This window comes from Schistocerca cancellata, chromosome 12 (assembly GCF_023864275.1).
Source record: "Schistocerca cancellata isolate TAMUIC-IGC-003103 chromosome 12, iqSchCanc2.1, whole genome shotgun sequence".
NCBI lineage: Eukaryota > Metazoa > Arthropoda > Insecta > Orthoptera > Acrididae > Schistocerca > Schistocerca cancellata.
The window spans coordinates 8,788,047-8,812,250 of record NC_064637.1 but is presented as its reverse complement, the minus strand read 5'-3'; the positions used below and the strand labels follow the sequence as shown (position 1 = coordinate 8,812,250).

Here is a 24,204-nt window from a genome sequence, read left to right as displayed (position 1 = left end):
TACACTGCGGTAAGTGTTCTAATCGGACAGAAAGCCAAATTTCTCGTTACAGCCGAGCGACCGCCGAGTGGTACGTGGCGGAGAACGGAGATACGGAGCCGCCGGGCGGGTAAGTCGCCAGAGGTATCGCCGACGACAAACGGACGGGACTGACGAACGGTAGCGGACGACAGACACCACGGACGACCGGGACGCGACACTACACGAGGCGAGCGAGCGAGAACTGGGGATAAACGCGGTGAGACGACGACGGTGCAGGAACACTCCGAACGACGACGTTACGTATGCGGAAACGGAACACGGTACGGCCGAGATGCACGAGCGAACTACGGCGAGCGACAGACTGCCGGTGTTGCACCGTGTGGCCACCTAAATACGTAACCGCGGGAAACGCTATCGGCCACAGACTGCGCCTGCTACAGAGAGCGTCGCACTCGCACGGCGAGGGCGAGCCAGATCGCAGAGACCCCCTGTCGGTGTCCCGGTCCATACCCTCCGGCACGCGTTCGACTTCCGCGTCCACCCCCTCGGGGGCTCGGCACTAGTTTGCCGAGTACGAGCCTGGCGACCCCGGGGTTCCCGAGCCGGAGACCGGTAAGTGTCGCCGGCCCTCTGTCACTGTAAGCTCCGGGCGCGCTTTAGCGACCACCGTACTGCACGGCGGTGGAATGTCGTGTGTTTCGGAGAACGGGGGTTTCGGCTTCACTGCCCGGACTCCGACGGAGGTACACACTTGTATAAAAAAAACCTCGGCCTCGAGGTGTGCTACCTGGTGATGAGGTGAATGGCTGTTAAAGTGAAACAGTCTCTAGTGCCCAACCTCTGGGGCACCTGCCACCCACCAGCTATATAAGGCTTGCTCAGACGTGCAGGGTTCTGCCCGGGTCGACAGTTATTTCCCTGGCATCTCGTGGGATCCCTATAGAATGGGCTCACCCAACTACTACTACTACTACTACTACTACTACTACTACTGATGGGACGGGACGGGTGTACCATCAGGTAGTACTCACACCGACTCCTCGAAGACAGCTAGGCTGGTCAGTCCTCCCGAAAAGAAGCCTCAGAGTCGTAGAGTCGTAGTAATGGGGCGTTAGTGTGCCACAACATTTTCATTGTATTCGAGCGAATAGGTGGAACCTTTGAGAAGATTTCACCTTTCTGTATTTAGATTGCATTGGAAGGTATTGTGGGGGTCTCCAAAAAGTGTCAAATGACTTCATAATGGAACACGTCTAGTTGAAACTGCTACTTCAAACCAAATGTCAGAGCTTCTGGGATATAAAGACTGAGGTGACTACCCACTCAAAGCTGTGATGCGTAGCACCCTTAACTTCAGTAAGGGCGTGGTTACCTGCTCCGATATAGTGGAGATGGACCCTGCAGAGTTATGTGAAGAATGGAAAAATATGGGTGTCACGGAAGTGCAGAACTGTATGAAGAGAGTTGATGGGAAATTAGAAAAATCGGGAACATTTATTGTAACGTTTAGTACTTCAGAATTACCTGAATATATCCTCGCAGTCTATATCTGTCTTAAGGTTTGCTCGTTTGTTCCTACCCCAATGCGATGCTACGAATGTCAAAGTTTTGGTCGTACCGTAATGGGATGTAATGGGAAGGCTACGTGTGACGATTGTGGAGGCTCGGCTCATGAATCGGGCAATTCTTGTACACTTCCTGCAAAGTGTGTAAACTGCTCCGGGGATCGCCCAGTGTGGAACAGAAAGTGTGGGGTTTATAACAAGGAAAGGAAAATTTGGGGGTTGAAAGTAACGAGACGCGTGCCGTACGGTGAAGCTAAAAGAGCTTTCGAAGCTATGCGACCACCAGTTTTTTCCACTTCTTTTGCATCGGCCCTTAAGATGCCGATCGCTAAGTGTGATGCGTCCACACAAACTCGGACCACAGATTCAAATATGAGCACATGCACTTCTGGATGTACCTGTGGGGGAAACGCACCACTTCAAACTGACGTAGTATGGAAGTTATCGGTAATAGGCTTACCCTCTAAGCCACATTCCACTACCCGACGTCAGAAGCCGACTGAGCCATCCGTGCAACCTGGGCAACCACCTCCTCCTGTCAGTAAAGACTGTTTAGTTAAACCTTAAGATCGACGAGTTCTCTCCTTATTTGATGGGGACTGTGCTCTCGAGGATACGGACTTCCAATCGGAGGAACCAGACTGCAAGGAACCGGCTAACGTTCCCCCCGACCTCCCCGGTAAACCACTGCCTCCGAGGGAGAAAGCCGAGAACAACCGTCACTAACCGATGGCTTCCACAGGGACTTCTGTGTTGCAGTGGAATTTGAATGGATGTTGCTCACATTTGGAAGCATTGCAGCTACTGGTCCAGGAGAAACCGCTCTGCATCTGCTTACAAGAAATGCATCTTAAAGTCAGTGACACACCAGCATTACTGGGCTATCACGCATACAGGAAGGACGATACTACTCGAGACGGGGCTAAAGGTGGAACGGCTGTTCTCATCGATGACAGATGCCACTCCTCTCCTGTCCTCCTTACAGCGACTGTGCGAGCAATTGCTGTGAAAGTCCTTGCACCCTTTAATATCACAGTGTGTTCCGTGTACCTTCCCCATAATGAGGCTTTGGATGCAGATACACTGGCAGAACTCTTCCGGGCACTCCTACGCCCATTCCTCCTCGTGGGGTACTTCGGTGCACACAGTGTGCTGTGGGGCTCGGTGACCACTCGCTCACGGGGTTCAGACGATCGAGCAACTTGTCCGTTCTGAGAATATCTGCCTTCTGAACGCAGCTCGGATAACACATTTTTCCACAGCGTCAGGGTCTTTTTCGGCCATTGACCTTTGTTTGTGTTCCCCAGCAATTGCAGACTCAGTTTAGTGGCAAGTGGCTCCGTATTTACATTCTGGTGACCACTTTCCAGTGTGGACCCATCTGCTGACTAGGACAGTGGCCCACAGGAGACCACAAAGACGAACGATTCGAAGGGCAAATTAGTTACAGTGCAGTCGGCAGGCTATTTTTGAACTCCAGGATTTTGCACTGGAGGCAGTGGCCCGTATCACTTTTGAGATCCAGCAGGATGCCGCAGAATCCATCTTCGGGTCTAGTAACCTTAGACGGTGACCTGTACCTTGGTGGAATGACGACTGTCGACTGGCAATTGGGGCCAGAAAAGAGCTCTGCAGAACTTCAAACACTGTCCAACTATAGACAATCTTCACTCCTTTCAGATCTGCGGAAGCACGTGCGAGGCGAGTGATAAGAGCGGAAGAGGGCTTCCTGGAGGGAATTCACAACTTCCATTAAGCGGTCCATTTCCACTCCGCAAGTTTGGGAATCGATAAGACAGATGTCAGCCGAGGGTGGTACACATCCCCTTACAGCCTTGTCAAGTCGTGGGATCTTGGTGGACTTGCAGAAGACATTGCTCAGGTTTTAGCAGAACACTTCTTTACTGTTACTACATCATCCGTACAAACTCCTGCTCGTCAGGTGTTCCGTAGGACTGCAGAGATGAGGAATCTCAATTTGTTCTCGTGTAATGAGGAAGCTTGCAACCTTCCATTCTCCATGTGGGAACTGCAATCAGCTTTGTCTACGACCAGACACACTGCTCCAGGACCTTATTTATAAATCAATTTTATTCAATTTGGTGTCATTAGAAAGACAAAAGGACCAACTATATCACTAAACTATAAAAATGCTGCAACTGTGCATATAAGTCTGTAATTAATGTCATTTTTCAAATTTTTTTTACGAACTTCATGAATTTTTTCGTCAAAATCACAAGTTTCACCATTTTAAATTTTGTCTCAAAGAATTCCTGTTGTCATACATTTCAAAATAAAAAGAATCAGAAGGGTGTTTGTTCTGTTTAATGATTTAAAACAGAAAGAACATAAATAATAATATACACATTTCGTTTTGTGACTCTTACCAAGTGGTCACAAATGATGATCAGTTCTCAGAAAACAAATTCATAAAATTCTAAAAGGCATTCATTCTTTCATAAGTTTTCAATGGACAATATTATGTCTCATTCAAAAGTATATAAACGACGAGTACTCGTTGTTGTACTAGGAACGTGGAAAGTCATTAAAATGTTTTCATTAGGTATCCAGCAAACATCAGTGTGAAGTGGACATGAATAACTTGAGGAAGGGCCACTGGGACTCATGAACTTGACTTTTGCATCTCTGTGTTCTTCACTTATCTCTAGAATTTTTCCAAGCCACCACTGGTTATCGTAGATAGCTGCGACAAATGTTTCCTCTTTAATTGTGTTAGAGGCCACGTTTAGAATTCCGAGAAGGACTCGAACGAATTTAGTAGATGATGAAGCACGCTTTATCAGCAACTTGTTTTCATTCAGTGACTGGAAAGAAACTACACTTTTCCAGCCGACAGCGTAAGCCCGGCCTCCGGGGCACGAAACAGTGTTCCGAGGTTTTGCAAATGCTTGTGGTGTGGAAGGCCAGTGACCTGAGGTGTCATCGAGATAATTGACACAGTCCGAGATGAACTGTGTGAGCTGCTCCAGGTACCTCTGGAAAATGGTCGGCACTGAGGAAATACCAAATGGAAGGCGCTCGTATTTATATAATCTGAAAGGCGTGTCGATGACAAAAGTTCTGCGATTCCTCATCTAAGGGTAAGGGAGCTGTCAAGTTTCCCGATCACCGCTAACGGGGTCACCCGAGCACACACTTTTCACAGGCTCGACGGTGCCAGCAGCCTGCAGGCAATCCAGCTCTCGCTTGACAGCCGAACACGAGACCACCGAACGGGTCGAGCTCGAAAGAACTGTGGCCGAGCGTCTGTCCGGAGAGCGACGTGTGCCTGTAAGTTCGAAGCGCGCCCTAAGTAGGGCCGAAATGGAGAGGTGTAGGCCGAGCACAACTTGTCGAGGTCCCGGAATGGGACGGCAGTGGAAACGACGTTACCTTCGTCAGAATTCGAAAAGCCTAACAGTGAGAAAGCGTCGAGTCCAAAAATGTTTGGAGCCGAGGGACGGTCGACCACCGGAAGGGTCGGGAGCCGGGGAACGTGTTTATAGGTGGCCGGGACCGAAAACTGCCCACAGAGAGGGAATAGAAGCGTCACCGTATGCGACCAATTGCTGAGAGGTGGGAGACAGCTCCAGGGAACACGGGCACGTGTACGTTGCCAGACTGATCGAGGAGATGGTCGACCCCGTATCGGCCTGGAAACACACGTCGGTGTTAAAAATGCGGAGCGTGAGGACCGACTTTCACATCGGTGGTGTTTCCAGCGGGACGACTGACTGCAGCGTGCGCGCGGTATTCTGATGCCCCACGGGTGAGGGGCGGGAGCGGGTCGAGCGGCTGCGACAGACAGGTCGGAGATGGCCGTATTCCTGATAGAGCGTGCACGTCTTCCGGCAACGGGGTCAGTCTGCACGAGAGACGGTGGAAAAGGAGTGCAGGTGAGACGGAAGTGATCCACGTGACTGTCGACGAGGAGCAATTGGCACTTCCGAAGCCGTAGAGACGTCGGTCGAGGAGTCGTCTCTCTCTGGGACGTACCGCGTCGACAGCACGAGGGACGTGCCCACGGGGAGGATTCTACCTGTGGCTTCACCACGAGACGCTCGTTCGCCATTTGTGCAATTTCAAAGCAGTGGGCTGTGTGCAAAATGTCTTCCGGTGAGGGGTCGTAGAGTTTCGACGCAGCTGTCCGGACCTAGGGATCGGGTGCCAGTCGAGCGACAACATCGCGAATTAGGGAGTCTGCGTACGGTGCCTCGTGATGCCGATTCGTGCAAGTGAAGTAGAATTTGCAGATGAGACCCCGGCGGTCCGTGACTCGAGAACGGTACATCTGCGGGGCGTTTACGGTACCGGAGGAACTCGAGCCGAGATGCCGCGACACTGTATCGCCGGAAATAGTAGTTAATCGGCGACACGCACATCTCGTCAAAGGAAAGAGCCACGGGGTTCGCTGTAGGGAGTCATCCTTGACCTGAAATGCTGTGAAATGTTTCAGAAGATGCAAGTAAGTTTGTCAGTCATCCTTAGTGTCGTTAAAGGGTGGAAACGGTGACGGAAATGGGGAAGCGTCAGAAACCGGGACACCCGGGAGCTGGTGCAGTACGGTGCCCCCCTGCTGTGACTGACCGTCAGCAACTGCGAGGATTGCCGTAAAATGTCTTAACTGATGCTGCTGCTGCACGAGCTGCTGCTGTCGGTCCTGGAGACAGATGAACTTAGCCTCCGTGCTATCGAATCTTTTACCTCGTCGCCAATGTCGTAGATGTGCGACCGGTGAGTGGTGCACGGTGGAGAACGGAGACGCGAAACTGTCAGGCGGGGGAGCCACTAGAGGTATCCCTAACAGTGAACAGACGGGACAGACGAACAAGTAGCGGACGACAGACACCGCGACCGACCGGGACACGAGGCGAGGGAAGCGAGCGAGAACTGGGGATAAACGTGGCGAGACGACAACAGTGCAGGAACACTCCGAACAATGACTGTATGTACGAGAAACTGGAAAGCAGTATGGCTGAGATCTACACGTGAACTACGACGAGTACCGGACTGCCGGGACAGTGCCGTGTGGCCGCCTAAATACGTGACTGGGAAATGCGATTGGTAGTGGGTATCCCGTACCCTCTGGCGCGATTTCAACTTCTGCACCTTCTGACACTGGATTTCTAAATACAATATCAGATGAGTGTGAATAAAATCATTTATACTCATTTGTAATATAGGTTTTACAATAGGGAGTTTATGTAGTGCCTGTAAAATTAGCAATTGCTAAAGAAATGACACCTGATTTGTATTTCTTTAGTTTCTTAAGAGCCCGCAGAGGTGTGAAATGCTGCAATAGAGGATAGTTTATTTTCAGTTTTCTTGTAACCTACAATATCTACTGACTAATGAGTTTTTAAGAACAGAATTATTAGTAAACAGCAGAAGACCTTAACTTTTGCTGAAAGACATCGTATATCTGTGAAGTTTTTATTGCAACTCCTGTCACGTGAATGAATGTGAAATGTAGGAAACTTGTATGGGATGCAACATCTACCCCAATTTAACATACCAAATAAGCCACCGAGCTGAAGAGAGAACCACACAAACATCATAATAAAACATCAAAAACAATAAAACAGTTTGCCAATACAGAAGAAACCAATCCTGTAAGTGTTGCTACACTTAAATTGTGAACATAAAGAATGTTAAATACGTTTGCTTTCGAACCAAAAGTAATTAAAGTTACAAAAATATTCGTGCATTCGAAAGCGGAGTGAAATGTAAGAAAATGTGAGTAGTTGGACCTCGTGCAAAACTGTTGAGTGTTGAGGAAAGTGTCTATTGTAATAAGAACAGGTAACAGAAATTAAGCTTCTCCCCGCATGAATAATTTATTTACATTGACTTGCTTCCAGCAGAGTAAGCTGCACTTTCACACACATTCGAAAGTCTTTCTTTGTGAATAGGTTGTAGCTTATGTCACTGAATCAGTGACATTATTTTACTGTCATTCATGTGTACTGACAATGTACAAATGTTTGAAATGCAAAAATACAGAATCTATTTCATTAAGTAAGTAGAAAAATAGTCACAATCTTACAGCTGGATCGCTCGCAGCTAGGGGCAGTAGGTTCGTTCAGACTGTCTGATAGCAAAAATATTCACAGTAGTGAGTATTGTGATTGTGTGTGTTACACTGTGACAAAACAGGAATGGTGCCTCAAGTCCAGAAAAGCACAATCTGGGATGTGTGAAGAAATTATGGGTCACCAATTAGGGGTTTGCAGGAATTTCTCTCTACTAAAAGTCATTACTGTTTCGTTGAGGCTGCGTATTATCGTGCTGGAAAGTAATAGAAAACAGATTCCAGTTTAAACGGTGGATAGCTATAGAGCTGACTCTCTCCTCTGCTATTGTTCAAAAATAGTTCAAAGAAAGTGCACATTCCTAGTTTACGTCACTATGTACGTGCAACTAGGAAATAGATGAGAATAAAAGTCATTCCTTATGTGCTCGCCTCGCTCCTCGATGACTTTTTTGCTTGCCGAAAATTGTGGCTTGCTGAAATTAGTATTATCGTATCTCGGCAGTATGACTGGGCTTCATTGTAAAATATCACTGCTGTGAGATTCTATTTCTCAGGCTGTCTGTTTCCATCTCTCATACAGTAATTTATAATAGTTCCACATTACAGTACAAGTCAAACCTACAACAACCGTTGACACCAACTACTTCTCGTCCCATACATATTGTGACTTTTCAGTTCAACTGCTTGTGCCGTAACTGACCAACAATTGCTTGTTACACAAATCACCAAGAGCAAAGGTACAAGAAGTCGCAGTTCACGATCTTATGATACATTGACCTTGACCATCCGAAGGATTTCATACCCGATTAAGTATTTCTTTTACAAATGGTGTCAAGTTGTTACTCGTAATACATTATAAAATGACATTGATTGTGTCAGATATGATTATAATTTGAGTTAAATTAGAAGTACGAAAAATAATTATGCTTTCTAAAAAATAAAGCTTGTTAACTTTCATGTATAATTCCTTTTTATGAAAAATATAAGACTAAGCTGTGTTATCCTAAATACAATAAATATATAAAGTTAAGACTTTAATATCGTTGGATCACATCATGAATCTAGTGTGTGTGTGTGTGTGTGTGTGTGTGTGTGTGTGTGTGTGTGCGCGCGTGTGTGTAATTTTTAGGGGGTGGGGTGTCATGGTACTGGCTGCAACTGAATCTTGTTTGTAGTCACTCTCAGTATTGTCTTTTTCTTTCTGCCATTTTTCCTCTGCTTAAAAATAACCCTGGTGGATGTTAGTAGCCAAAATGACCAGAAATAGGTTGCTGTCTTGCCAGGTGTTTTGAATGAAACACAGCTTACAGGTTGCTATTACAGGTATCTATGGCAAACCTACATTTCTAGCATTTGTAGACTTAGAGAAAGCTTTTGACAATGTTGATTGGAATACTCTCTTTCAGATTCTGAAGGTGGCAGGGGTAAAATACAGGGAACGAAGGGCTATTTGCAACTTGTACAGAAACCAGATGGCAGTTATAAGAGTCGAGGGGCATGAAAGGGAAGCAGTGGTTGGGAAGGGAGTAAGACAGGGTTGTAGCCTCTCCCCGATGTTATTCAATCTGTATATTGAGCAGCAGTGAAGGAAACAAAAGAAAAATTCGGAGTAGGTATTAAATCCATGGAGAAGAAATTAAAACCTTGAGGTTCGCCGATGACATTGTAATTCTGTCAGAGGCAGCAAAGGACTTGGAAGAGCAGTTGAATGGAATGGATAGCGTCTTGAAAAGAGGATATAAGATGAACATCAACAAAAACAAAACGAGGATAATGGAATGTAGTTGACTTAAGTCGGGTGATGCTGAGGGAATTAGTTTAGGAAATGAGACACTTAAAGTAGTAAAGGAGTTTTGCTATTTGGGGAGCAAAATAACTGATGATGGTCGAAGTAGAGAGGATATAAAATGTAGACTGGCAATGGCAAGGAAAGCGTTTCTGAAGAAGAGAAATTTGTTAACATCGAGTGTAGATTTAAGTGTAAGGAAGTCATTTCTGAAAGTATTTGTGTGGAGTGTAGCCATGTATGGAAGTGAAACATGGATGATAAATAGTTTGGAAAGGAAGAGAATAGAAGCTTTTGAAATGTGGTGCTACAGAAGAATGCTGAAGCTTAGATGGGTAGATCACGTAACTAATGAGGAAGTATTGAATAGGATTGGGGAGAGGAGAAGTTTGTGGCACAACTTGACTCAAAGAAGGGATCGATTGGTAGGACATGTTCTGAGGTATCAAGGGATCACCAATTTAGCATTGGAGGGCAGCGTGGAGGGTAAAAATCGTAGAGGGAGACCAAGAGATGAATACACCAAGCAGATTCAGAAGGATGTAGGTTGAAGTAGGTACTGGGAGATGAAGCAGCTTGCACAGGATAGAGTAGCATGGAGAGCTGCATCAAACTAGTCTCAGGACTGAAGACCCCAACAACAATAGGTACCTATGGAATTGTTTTTTGTCTGCTGTAATTTTGAAAATGTTAGTATCGTGTATGGATTAAATACTGAGTGATTTGTGGATCTTGCCATGGAGTCTGTAGTACTGCATACCAAAGGGGCACCTTTGCTGTCATAATCTGCATCACTATTGGCACAATACCATTTGCAGATTGCCTGTCTAGCAGTTTCAGATACAGCAAAAATTTGATTTACATAATTTCATATATTGTTTACCATATTTAAAAAGCTGTCAGAATCTGCTCATTGAGAGGCAGCATCTCGTGTTAAAGGTTTAACACAGTATTACAAGTATTATAGTCAGAAACTGCCTCTCTCGAGTCAGTGTAACTCGTGGCGTGCAGATTACTCAGACTGTATTCGTCCACCATTTGGGAATGAGAGCGCTCTGCAACTTCCAACAAACTTCACACATAATTTCAAACCTTTTCGGATCTACTTCTCACTGACACCCACCACGAAACAGTCAAAGGAAAAAGTTTACAGCACATCACATTTTCACTGGTGGTGCAGTAAAACTTCATCGTCGAGCATGAAATTTTAATTTATTACTCCTTTACTAACACTATTCGTAACACATTTAACTGCCAGTATCCACATATCCCACTGAATGAATGTACCTGCAAAATTATTTCATTGTACGACACAGTTCAGGGGATACAAAATCGTCGGCATTGAGATGCGTGAAAAGCTAGCCTTCCTTAAAATAGAATACCATTTACTCAGACTGTATTCATACTGTTTGATAATGAGAGTACTTAGTGACTTCCAACAAAGTTCAACTAAACATTTTCTCACTTACGTGCTTAGCGTCAAATATTTAACGTCGTAACTCGTTTGTAAAGTAATCGCATGTTTGAAGCTGTTTGATACGTGAGAGTTTTTCTGCACAACTTCTATTGCTGGAAATTGCTTGTAAGTTTCGGAATAGACAAAGCGTCTATTCGGGCAACCGGTAATGGGGCTTCTCCCCTCTCGAGATTTCCCATTTGTTTGTTTGAACGTGTTTCTATACTACAGGAAGTTTTTGGTTTGCAGATGCTGAAGAACTTGGTCGAGAAGTGCTCCAGTCTACAGATGATGCGGATATCAGACAATCTGCTGAGATCTGAGGAATTTTCGGAGGCAGTGTCACGGCTACGGAACCTCCGTGTGCTGCGTCTGGACCACGACTGCACAGAGGGTACTTCTGCCTCGCAACCTTGTGTACTGCTGCGACCTTTGGCTGACGGATGCCCGCAACTGGCTGAGATTGACTTTGGACGGTCGTTTGCGAATATTGACGAATTGAGGTATTTTCTGAATGCCAAGAGTAATACCCTCAAGTCGATACGCATAAAGTGGACGATGGGTGGGACAAGGTGAGTGTTATTACCTCTCCTCATTTGGTGGTCTCACGTATGAAGATGTGAACTCTCGGTTGATGAGTGCTTCTCGAGTGTTCAGTATTTTAACTCTTACATAATACAAGCTGTGGCTTTCTTGTTGCAACAAGGGGATAGTGGTTATGGGTCATTCCATATCCAATCAATAAACTGATTAAATTTGATGTTCTTAGATTTTGATGAAACTGGGCATACCTAGTGTCCCCACATCTTAATGAATGAAACCGATAAGACTTTTTTTCATAATTTAATTAAAAAATACTAAGCCTCAAATTTTAAAATTTTTGTTAAAAATTGCTACACCCTAGAGTAGTAAATTGCCATTTTGTCCAGAACTGGGTTAGATTCAGACCTGCAAAATTTATCACTGTAAAACTCTTTATATAGGCTTTTGTTTGGTATGCGACATGATGGAGTTTAAAAATTATTATTTTTTTAATTTAAATAAACTATAATTTTCTAAAAAAGACACAGTTTTAAAATTTTGAAAAAAATCACAAAATTTCCTTGCACTCTATTCTTACAGCTCTGAAAGTTTCATTTTGAGGTCATCATGGGATCACATGTTGCAGAATTTTCAAGTTCCATGTGTTGTGTGGAAAAAGACTTCCATAGAAATTCTACATTAACAAATCACCAAATTAATTTTAAAAAGTTTACTTACAAGATGAAATGTACGAACAGCTGTGTCAGTCACAATGTGTAACAAGTTGGAATTAACGGTGAAGCCTCTGTTGGTTTTGACCGTGTCATGTTCAGACAATGTGTATATTCAGTGTGTTGGAGTCATTGGGTTCACTTTACATAGAAAATCCACCACACGAATCGACATAACATATGGCTTCTCCAGGTATGCAGGAGGAGGAGATGGACCACATGGATGAAGATACGTCACCTTTAGGTCATCTTCTTCTTCATCTTTCCCCCAAAATGTATGCAAGCCACTACTTGTCCTTGTTACACACTGTATTATGTATTGATTTACACCTGTCAGCGACAGTGTCTCTTTGGGTTTGGTGGTCAACTGTTGTAATGAACTTTGAGCATGTGAGAATATCTTGACAAAGATTTTTGCCATAGGAGTGAATGTATGAGACATTTGAGTCCCTGGAATTGATGCTTTGCTGAAGGAATTGTTTAGAAATTTGGCTGTCTCTGTGTATTCGTCCTGAGATACAAATGTAAAATTTACTCCAGAAATGTTTTCCACTGCCCAATTGAAAAGCTGCGGAGGTGGAAGAATTTGATTGTCGTATAGATGTTTCAAACTTTTTCGTGCTGCCAACCTCTTCACTCTGCCACCAACTCCATCACAAGGCACTTTTCCACGAGATGTTGCTGAAAAATGCCATTCAGCCTCTATCCCAAAATCAGCTTGATGGGAAAATAGTTTTAAAAAGTTTCTCTTGATTTTGTACTGAGCTGCAGCACCATTAGAGAAGAGGTAATTTTTTTTAGGTTCAAAGTGATATCTCAAGAATACAGTGAGCTTTTTCTGGAAGCAGTAGACAGCCACAGTGTTGTGTTCGAGATAGTTTGAAATAACAACCTAACTGAGATGCTCTGTTTCTCCTTTGTAGTACACAACAAATTTGTGAACAGTGACTTGCTGACTTGTCCAGTGATGCTCCGGACCACATCCTGTATCATAAATGAGTAGTTCTCTGAAAAAATCACATACACAGCAAACTGTGAATCTTGTAGACTTTCTCTAATGTGTTTCATAAATGAACTTGGTTCGTCATGACTTTATTGCAAAAAAACTAACATAGATGGCTTATTGCAAAATAATTTGATGAACACTGTTGTTGATTTTCGTAATGTTTCCAATTTACACTCGTTCACAGAATCCACTGTCGGAAGGCGACATTGTGTATCAGCTTTTGTTCAAACGCTTTCTGAAGTATGGTCTCGATTTCTTTACTCCCAGAGCATGAATTACAACTGACAAACTATTGATGGTAGATTGCACAGAATCTTTGCAAGAAAATGTTAATATGTCTGCATTTCTCCACTTGTTTGTGAGTTCAAACGTGAATTTTCAGTCATGAGTTCCAAATTTTGGTGAATGTAACAATACTGTGAAAAGAAAAGCAGCTACTCACCAAATAGCGGAGATGCTGAGTTGCAGATAGGCACAACAAAATGACTGTCACAAATATAGCTTTCAGCCAGAACGCCTTCATCAGACTTACACGGCAAACACACGTGTACACACTCGCCCCAGCGCAACTCGCACACACGTGACTGCAGTCTCGGGCAACTGAGGCCACATTGCGAGCAGCAGCACCGGTGCGTGATGGGTGTGGCAAGTGGGTGGGGGTAAGGCGGAGGCTGGGGTGGGGAAGGGGAAGGGATAGTAAGGTAGGCGTGGCAGACAGTGACGTGCTATTGTGGAGCACAGAGGGACGAGGTGGAAAGAGGGTAGGGCAGCTGTGTGCAGTTGGGAGGTTAGACAGAGGGAGCAGTGAAAGGGGGGGGGGGGGGGTAGCAGAAAAGGAGAGAAGTAAAAAGACTGTGTGCAATGGAGGAATGAGGGCTGTGTGAAGCTGGAATGGGAACAAGAAGGGGCTGTATGGGAGAGGACAATGACTGACGAAGGTTGAGGCCAGGAGAGTTACGGGAATGTAGGATATATTGCAGGAAAAGTTCCCACCTGCGCACTTCAGAGAAGCTGGTGGGAAGGATACAAACAGCACAGGCTCTGAAGCATCCATTTAAATGGAGGATGTCACGTTTGGTAGCCTGTTCTGCAACAGGGTGGTCCATTTGTTTCATGGCGACAGTTTGTCGGTGGCCATTCGTGCAGACAGCTTGTTCATTGTCGTGGCCACGTAGAATACAGCACAGTGGTTGCAGCTTAGCTTGTAGATCACATGACTGGTTTCACAGATAGCCCTTCCTTTGATGGGATAGGTGATGTTAGTGACCGGACTGGAGTGGGTGGTGGTGGGAGGATGTATAGGACAGGTCTTGCATCTAGGTTTATTACATGGGTACGAGCCTCGAGGTAAGGGGTTGGGAGCAGACATTGTGTAGGGACGGACAAGTATATTGTGTAGGTTCGGTGGACGGACGGTGGCATGCCACTGTGGGAGGGGTGGGAAGGATACTGGGTAGGACATTTCTCACTTCAGGGCATGACGAGAGGTAGCCAAAACCCTGACAGAGAATGTATTTCAGTTGCTCCAGTCCTGGGTGGTACTGAGTTACAAGTGGAATGCTCCGTGGCCAGGAGGTGGTGGGAGACTGGAAAGATGAGGCACAGGAGATTTGTTTTTGTACAACAATGGGAGGATAATTAGGTCAGTGAAGGCTTCAGTGTGACCCTCAGTATATTTCGAGATGGACCGCTTGTCACTGCAGATGTGACGACCACGGGTGGCTGGGCTGTATGGAAGGGACTTCTTGGCTTGCAATGGGTGGCAGCTGTCAAAGTGGAGGTATTGTTGGTGGTTAGTAGGTTTGATATGGACAGAGGTACTGACGTAGCCATCTCTGAGGCGGAGGTCAACATCTAGGAACGTGGCTTGTCGGATTCAGTAGGACCGGGTTGAGGTTCCGGAGGACATTCTCTGCCAGGGTTTTGACTACCTCTCATCGTGCCCTGAAATGAGAAATGTGCTGCCCACTATCCTTCCCACCCCTCCCTCAGTGGTATGCCGCCATCCACCGAGTCTACACAATATACTTGTCCGTCACTAAACGATCCCCGCTCCCGACCCCTTACCTCGAGGCTCGTACCCCTGTAATAGAACTATATGCGAGACCTGTCCTAGACATCTTCCTACCACCATCTACTCCAGTCTGGTGACAAACACCACCTATCCCATCAAAGGTAGTGCTACCTGTGAAACCAGTCATATGATCTGCAAGCTAAGCTGCAGCCACTGTGCCGTATTCTATGTGGCCGTGACAATTGACAAGCTGTCTGTCCCCACGAATGGCCACTGAAAAACTGACCGAGGACCAAGTGAACCACCCTGTTGCTGAACACGCTGCCAAACATGGTATCCTCCATTTCATTGACTGATTCAGAGCCTGTGTCATTTGGATTCTTCCCACCGACACCAGCTTTTCTGAATTACACAGGAGGGAACTTTTCCAGCAATATATCCGACATTTTCGTAACCCTCCTGGCCGAAATCTCCATTAGTCATTGTCCTCTTGCACCCGGCCCCTTGTCTGTTCCCATTCCAGCACTTTGCAGCCATCGTTCCTCCGTCACGTGCAGCGTGTTTACTTCTCTCCTTTTCCGTTATCCCCCCTGCCCGCCACCTCTCCGCTCCCTCTGTCTGACCTCCTAACCGCACGCAGGTGCCCTACCCTCGTTCCACCTCGTGCCTCTGCGCTTTCCGACAGCGTGTCACTGGCCACCACGCCTACTCCACTAAGCCTCCGCCTCCCCGCCCCAGCCTCCTCCGTACCCCCCACTCGGTTGCCACTCCCATCGTGCACCACTGCTCCTGCTCGCAGTACGGCCTCAGTTGCCTGAGACTGCAGTCACATGTGTATGTTCGACATACAATTCTGACGGAGGCCTTCTGACCGAAAACTATATTTGTGCCAGTCTTTTTGTTGTGCCTATCTGCATCTCAGCGTCTCCGCTATATGGTGAATAGAAACTTTACTTTTCACAATATTGTTATATTCCGTCCTGGATTTTCCATTGTTAAATCGTGGTAAATGGCCTCTACTCTGCAAATTTGGATAAAATAACAGGCATATTAGGAATATTTTCTTTAAACACTGTGTATGCCTTTTTTAAATCACAAAGAACAAGTATCTTTGAAACTTTAATTTTTTGACCACCACTGTTCAGGCATGGCTCTGCTTATATCATAACTTTCGCAAAATGACTGAATGGTGTGGACAGTTTCTACTTACAGACTTTTCCTTCGTTTTTGATCTGGATTTTCAAAATGCCTTCAATAACTGCTTTGCTTACCGAACCATGTAGTTTGGGGCACCAAAATCCATGATTTAAGCAGGCATGTTAAAATCGTGATTTTCTTTTTTCTGCTGCTTAAATTTGTGAAGTTGGTTTTCAGATATTTAAAACTGCATTTTCTGACACGTCAGTGTCACTTTCAGAAGACTCTGTTGACAAAAAGATTTCTTATCGTAGGGGAATTGAGTTTTTTCTCTTTCCTGCAGAATATCTCTTAGATCCTATCTTTTCTGTATTTACAGGAGACACTCCTAACTCTCAAAGACAAATGTTAAGGGACTGCAAAACCTGTGCCTGAGAAGTAAAAATTTCATTTTGGTTGGAGTCTGACCCCATATTATTGTCAGGATATCTATAGGATCTACAGTATACCAAGTTTTTTTCTATAGCTGTCACAAATTTTTGCAATTTTTGGCATTTCAGGAAAAAGTGTATACATCCATTCAGAAACAGTTCTCATGTCTTTTGTTTGGCAGATTTGGTTCACTGTTCTCAAAGGATTGAAGCAATGTAAAGTTACACATCTGTCAGTTTTCCTCATCTTGTTATCTTAATGTCTTAAACCAGCAATATCTGGAATTTGGGGGAAAAGAATTAAATAACTACAGTGGAAGTTGAATTTTATGTTCCTCAATTTTATGTTTTATTCTTTATTTTATGGCATAAATTCATAGCCCCTGTAAAAAATCCATAAGATCAATGTCAAAAACTCCCTAAATTTACGTTTATTCCTAGTAAGGTGGACCTTGATTCTACATTCTTGAGACTGCTTGCACTGTGGTTGGTGGTGCATTTCACTTAGGCTGTTGCAGAGAGCCGAGACGTGAGAGAGGAAATACGTAATCCGTGATCGGCATAGCCATCACAACTTGCAACATTTATCCTCACCGAGCAATTACGATACAACAGTTGGTAGATTGCTGGCTTTGGCAGCAATGGAAAAACAGGACAGTGGACACGAAGTATTCTGGACAGAGTCAATACATGACATAACCGAAATAGGGGCCCAGTCGTTCCTTAATTCTACTTCATCAAACGGGGTGATTTCGACACTGCAGTGATCTCAGACAGTATGGTTTATTTGCTCTTTCCTGTAGTTAAGCATGAGGTTGTATTTGCTGCATTCTGTGACTTTTATTTTGTGTTGAATGTTTACCTAGGTAAATGTCTGAGGAGCAGTCTCTCTGTTGAAAGTTCGCGCAGCATCATCAAGTGGGAACTTTCTGTAGTTTCAACCAGTGAAAAAGTATTAAAACTGCAGTTGTCAAAGTGATCGTAGCTTACGGCATGAAGACAATTGCTATACAAGTATGTTGAGTTTTTTTGTGTAAAGTTATAAAATGAAGATGGTTTTTACTAAAATGTGAATAGTGTGGGGTGATTTCGGACAGTGTCGAGAACATATAAAAGCAAGAAAGGTACTAAAGTGTGTATTTATGACACAGTACTTTTAGATAGAGCCGCTCTTGACATTAGTTGACACAAATTATCGTATTTAGGAAAGTGAGCGATTTCTATGGTATAACTAGATTGATGCTTCTGTGTTCCCATTGTGTTTATGTGTGCCATTCTGCTGACCCTCTCTCTGCTGCGGGTAACCTATTTTCATATATTGCTATATAAAAATTTTTGGGTGTTTATCGTACAACATACCAACATACGTGTCTCTTTGCGCTATCATTTGCACAAAAAAAAAAAAAAAAAAAAATATTTCAGTATCTTGAACCATTTATGAAGTATGACAGTTTTTATGATCATATGATTCCTGATAGGCACACCATGCATGACTCTCTGTCTGATATAAAAACCAAAATCTCGAGAGCAAAGTGAGGTATCGTTCTGCTCCCAATTTTAAATAAAATTTAGATGTCTTGTCTAGAATTTATTTCCTGCATTGTATTAGCTAAAATCGACTATATGCAAAATCGACGCAATGTGATTTTATCTTAGCAAATTCTTAAAAAATTTTGTTCAATGCGTTACTTAGTTTCATACTGCACAGTAACAATGAGGAATAAAAGAAACAAATTTAGTCCTTTATTGGGCAAAGATGTCAAATTGTAAGATGTGCAAAAATCGAATTTATTCTCCCGGTAGTTCCTGCGAAATCAGACAACAAACATTTCACAGTGGCCGGGACGCCTTCTCTCAGCACAGGTGAGCTGTGTAACAGAAGAAGCACTCAGCACAGAATGAAGAGAGCGCGTCCGTAGCAGCATTATCTGAATCCTTACCACTTTTTGCTAATGATGGACTTCCGTAATGTGTGTTGAAAATTGCTAAAATCAAATAGGAAGAAAATAGAATTAAAAAAAAAAAAAAAGTCAATTTATGTCTGAAGTCACCTCATATACTTTTAAATTCCAGACAGAGATTTAAAAGAAATGTGTATCCGAAAGGCAAATGAACAACTCTGAGGTTCTGCAGTAACACTATGAGCTACTGTTCACATAGGATGCCACTAAGTTTTGCACAATTTGCAGTATAGTGTCATGTCTCACCTGATTTGATCCATGCATGTGTTAATGTAGTAGATTACTCCTTGTATGATCTGATCCCAAGATGATTCAAAATGAAGCTTCCTGAGGTGCACGGAAATTTTGTTATTTTTCAAAATTTTAAAAATATGGCTTTTTTAGAAAATTAAAATATATTTTTTTTTAATTTAAATTTTCAACACCATCCTGTTGCATGCCAAATGAAAGCCTGTCTAAAGAGCTTTAAAATGACACGTTTTCCAGGTCTGTGCCTCATCTGGTTCCTGAGAAAATGACAATTTACTATTCCAGGGTGTATCAATTTTTAATGAAAATTTGAAAATTCTAGGCTTAATATATTTTTATTAAATCACAAAAAAATTATGATTTTCATTCATAATTATCTAGGGAAACTGGGTATATCAAGTATCATCAAAATCTATGAGGTCAAGGTAAATTTTTGTTCAAAATTGTGTTGATTTGACATGGACTGACCCGCACATTATATTTTCATATATGCATAGTGAGTGACCAACTAGATACAAAATGTTAAGAAGACATTTAATTACTGCCACAATATTTTTAAGAAAACTCTGGGTCATTAAACTTTTGCACCTCTTCAAACATCTTCTGTCATGTTTGGCACCATGCAGTGAAACGCTGCTTTTACATTTTTTTCAAGGGACTTTAAGAAAATGGTGTAAAGTTCAGAAAAATGTACAATGTGGGAAAAAATGTTTGAGGCAGTAAAAATTATGTATAGGATCGCCCCTTCCATTTTCACACTATACAGTGTGTTGCAGAAGTGATGGTCAATAATTCACACATGGGAAGGCCAAAAGCAAGCTGGAATATTTTTAATTCCCCTCTTGTTTTACCACCTGCCTCCTTAAATTTGTTTTGTTACTTTTTACTCTTTACCTTTAGCATTCATGAATATTATCTGCATTTTCATAAAAGAGAAAGGTTGGGCCTCAGTTTTACAGAATATAACACCAGATCTAATTTTGTGCTTAGATTTATGTATGTAATAGATTTTCTAATTTATTTTGGCTATGCCTAGTTAGTATCTTTTGTTGTAGGGCAAAATCAGTAATTACTTTGTAACTTAAATTATACTGCTGACATGTAATCAAATATAAATTCTGCACTAATTATAAATGTTTGGAAAATTAAAATACCTATTTGGCTCTCTTCGAAAACATGTTAGCAAAGCCAGCTCTTAATTAATTCCAAATTAATTAACAGTTTTGTCAAAAGTATTGTGTGCGGAACTATATTTGTTAATTTCATAATTTAAACAAATAATTCGGCTTAACCCTCAGTAGAAGAAACTGTTATAAAGACGCAATTTTTCAATGTATTCAGTTAATTGAATGAAGTAAGTTTTAATTGTAATTTCTGTAAATTAAACTTTGAACAATGTGTAGTTCAGCACCTATTGTTGTGATGATATATAAGGGCCCGATTTTTGGTCACGAGACAGTCAGTCCATGGCTGAGTTTCAGACGAGTAATCTGTGCTGGTTAGGACAACAACAATGCTTCAACTTAACCATGTAATAAGTGTTAAACAGTTAGGCCACGTGTAAAAACAATGGCAGTGTCTGTTCCATACGTACCTGTTTATTCTTCAAGAGCTGTGAATTATGTGGTTAGGTTTTTACTGCTAGTAGATGTTCCAACAGGAATCTATTGTAGCAGTATGTGGATGGTTCACCTGCTAACTATTAATGAGGCATTGAAAAAGTGAAAGTAAAACACAGTGAAACGCAACTGTGCATCTGTTGGCCACATTATCTGCCGTAGTCAGTGTCCAAATTACAAACCCCATTTTTCAGCCAATGTAGCAACGCAGTATGTCGACACCGACGACGACAACCGACAAAATAAGTAAAGCCGGTGGAACCACTACAAGTAACTAAAAAGTTCCATTAAACATGGGTTCACAAATCAACCGTTGGTGAGACACAACACATTTTCTGTTGTGGTTAGTCAGTGTCTAGGAACACGTGCCATCACTAAATGTTAAAATAGGTGTTTGAAATGTTGCCCATGTGTCTGAATACAACATTGAACTTGTCTCTGAAATGAGTTGCAAATCTTCTCAGGCAGACCGGGGGAATTCCTTAAATGCTGGAAGGCTGCTTCAATCTTCAAGTGTAATTCCGAAGGGAGTTTACCCCCTGTTGTGACAGTGCCACGAGATTTGAAAGTGCCGCTACGTCAGTACGCAAACACGGCGATAGAGGCGCTCCGCAGCTCGGCTGAGCGCGGGAGCGCCACCTAGCTATGAACGGCGCCGGCCGCATGTCACGGCACGGCAGTTGAGTGACAGATACGGAGTTGGTAGCATGAAACCCACTATTGTTTCTACGTTTGTATATCCACGCAATTTATTAGTGAATTAAAGGTTATAACACTTTTTGGCGACGAGGTCGGATATTTTTTTTCCAGTGTTGGAGTATTGTGTGTTCGTGTCTGGGCAGACATGGAACAGCTTCTGCAAGCGCTCATTGAACAACAAACGCAGCTGACGGCTGCTATTCAGGCGTTGTTGACGTTGCTTACTCATCGTCTGTCGTCCTCTTCTCCGCCTCCGTTCCCTCCTTACGACGAGGCCGCTGAAGACTGGGAGGATTATGAGAAGCGTTTGCAGCAACACTTCTTGGCTTTCGGCGTTGTCGACGCTCCGATGTATAAGTCGTTATTTCTATCTTGGATTTCCCCACGGATCTATCAGCTGCTATCTCAGTTAGCCCCTCTGCGGGAACCTGCCTCTCTGTCTTTCCAAGAAATGTGTGACTTATTGTCTAACTATTACCGAAAAAACACCCTCATCGTTGCCGCCCGCGTGGCGTTCTACCGGTGTCGTAAACAGCCCCATAAATCTTACCGGGCTTGGGCGGCGGAACTACACGGTCTGAGTAGGAAATGTCAGTTTGTCACGGATACTCATCATGAGTCTTATGCTGATTCAATGGTTAGGGATGCTATTCTACGGCTTGCTCCTGATAAAGAAGTTCGGCAACATGCCCTACAACTGCCAAACCCGTCGTTGTCGGAAGTTCTAAGCATCGCTCAATCCTTTGAAGTGTCTCACGCTGCTGGTGCGCAACTAGACGCGTGGTGTGATGTAGGCGCTGTACAGTCAACTTTCGACACGGACAATTTGCCTGTTTCCCAGGAGAATGAAGATGTGGCGGCGGTTCACTCGCGTAAACAACGTCGCGTTGGGCCGCAACGCTCGCAGTGAAAACAGCAACCACAGAAACAGGTTCGTTCCGCCCTTCCTTCTTGTCCACGTTGTTTCGTACAGCATGACAGGGCCGCGTGTCCAAAACGTTGGGCCACGTGTAATTCATGTAGGAAAAAAGGCCACATTGCTTCTGTGTGTCAGTCCCCTAAAGTTCCTGTCGACGAGGACGAGGCATCGGACATGGATGTTAACTGTGTGCTTTCTCAAACAAATAAGTTGTTTGTTACTGTTCGTGTTCTGGATAAAGACATTCGCATGCAAGTGGACACTGGCTCTGCAGTAACTCTCATTAATTCTCGCACGTATTTGGAGTTGGGCTCCCCTCCCTTATCTCCAGTTACGCGAAATTTGCGAACTTATAATAAGCAGAAAATCCCTATCGTTGGCCAGTTTGATGCGTCCACTGCCTACAAGTCTGTTGTTAGGCCCCTCACGTTTTATGTGGTGGATCATGCGGGCACTGAAAATCTGTTCGGTTATGATGCTTTCCAGTTGTTTGGGTTCTCCATTGATGATGATGTGCACCTCATATCTGAGGATATTCCGTATCAACAGCTGGATGGATTGTGTTCTGAATTCTCGTCCGTGTTCTCTGCTGGTCTGGGTCGAGCCAAGGATTTTGAAGCCCACATTACTCTTAAACCTACAGCTCACCCTAAGTTTTTCCAGGCGTGCCCTATTCCAATGGCGCTGCGTGCCCCTGTCAAGGCTGAGATAGACAGGTTAACAGCTTCAGGGATTCTCATTCCTGTTACCTCCAACGAATGGGCATCGCCAATCGTGGTGGTTTCTAAACCAAAAGGGAGTCTGCGATTGTGTGGTGATTTTAAAGCCACTGTCAACGCTCAGAGCCTCATTGACACTTATCCTCTTCCCCGTCCTGAGGAGTTATTTACCAAGCTCGCTGGGGGCCAGTTCTTTTCCAAACTTGACTTATCGGAGGCGTACCATCAGTTGCCGTTGGATGAGTCTTCCAAGGAATTTCTCGTCATCAACACTCCTTGTGGGTTGTATCAGTACCAGCGGTTACCTTTTGGTGTCGCTAGCGCGCCGGCCATTTTTCAGCGGTTTTTGGAACAGCTCACGGCTTCTGTTCCTGGCTGCATCAACTACCTGGATGACATTGTTGTCACGGGGGCCTCCACTGAGGAGCACCTTCGCAATTTGCGTTCCTTATTTCGGGTTCTGTATTTGGCCGTCTACGGTCAAGGAAATTCAGGCGTTTCTAGGCAAGATTGCTTATTATCACAAATTCATTCCATCCGCGGCGGCGGTGGCTCATCCTCTGCATCAGCTGTTACGCAAAAACATTCCTTTCTGTTGGTCCGACGAGTGTGAGCAGGCTTTTGTCCGCCTGAAGGCTCATTTGCAGTCGGCGCCTTGTCTTGCCACATTCCGTCCGGGTCAGCACTTGGTTCTGGCGACTGACGCGTCACAGTATGGCCTAGGGGCTGTTCTCGCCCATCGGTATGAGAATGGGTCGGAACGACCCATCGCCTATGCTTCCAAGACCCTCAACGATGCCCAACGGCGTTACTCTCAAATCGAAAAGGAGGCGCTCGCTATCATTTATGCTCTAAAAAAGTTCAGCGTTTTTTGTATGGTTCTAAGTTTCTCCTCATCACCGACCACAAGCCGCTGGTCTCTCTGTTCAGCCCCTCGGCGTCGCTTCCGGATAAGGCAGCTCACCGCCTGCAACGTTGGGCCTTATACTTGTCTCGTTTTCACTATGCGATTCACTATCTCCCCACGGCCCAGCACGCCAACGCTGACGCATTGTCGCGTTTGCCGATGGGCCCCGACCCGGTTTTCGATCGAGATGAACTACTCTGTTTCCACATTGATGAGGAAGAATGTCATGCGGTCGAGGGTTTTCCGCTTACAGGTTTGCAGGTCACGTCGGCTACTGCGCGGGACCCGGTCCTGCGTCAGGTGATCGGTTTTGTTCAACGGGGTTGGCCGGACAGGACCAAGGGCCGGGCATCGGATCCCCTTCTCAACTACCGTGCCTTGCGCCTTCGTCTGTCTGTTCGTGAGGGTGTTGTTCTTCTGGCCACGGATGGCGCATCTCCACGGGTCGTGATGCCAGCTTCTCTTCG

General features: G+C 44.3%; 1 protein-coding gene across 4 annotated transcripts in view; it reads left to right on the top strand.

Moving 5' to 3' along the window:
* Nucleotides 1-24,204, top strand: part of LOC126109885 (uncharacterized) — a 147,171-nt gene that overhangs the window by 38,595 nt on the left and 84,372 nt on the right. For all 4 annotated transcript variants that reach the window (XM_049914974.1, XM_049914971.1, XM_049914972.1 and 1 more), the window contains exon 4: nucleotides 11,073-11,395. In XM_049914974.1, the coding sequence (XP_049770931.1) occupies nucleotides 11,073-11,395 (323 nt within the window). The remainder of the gene's footprint in view (nucleotides 1-11,072; nucleotides 11,396-24,204) is intronic.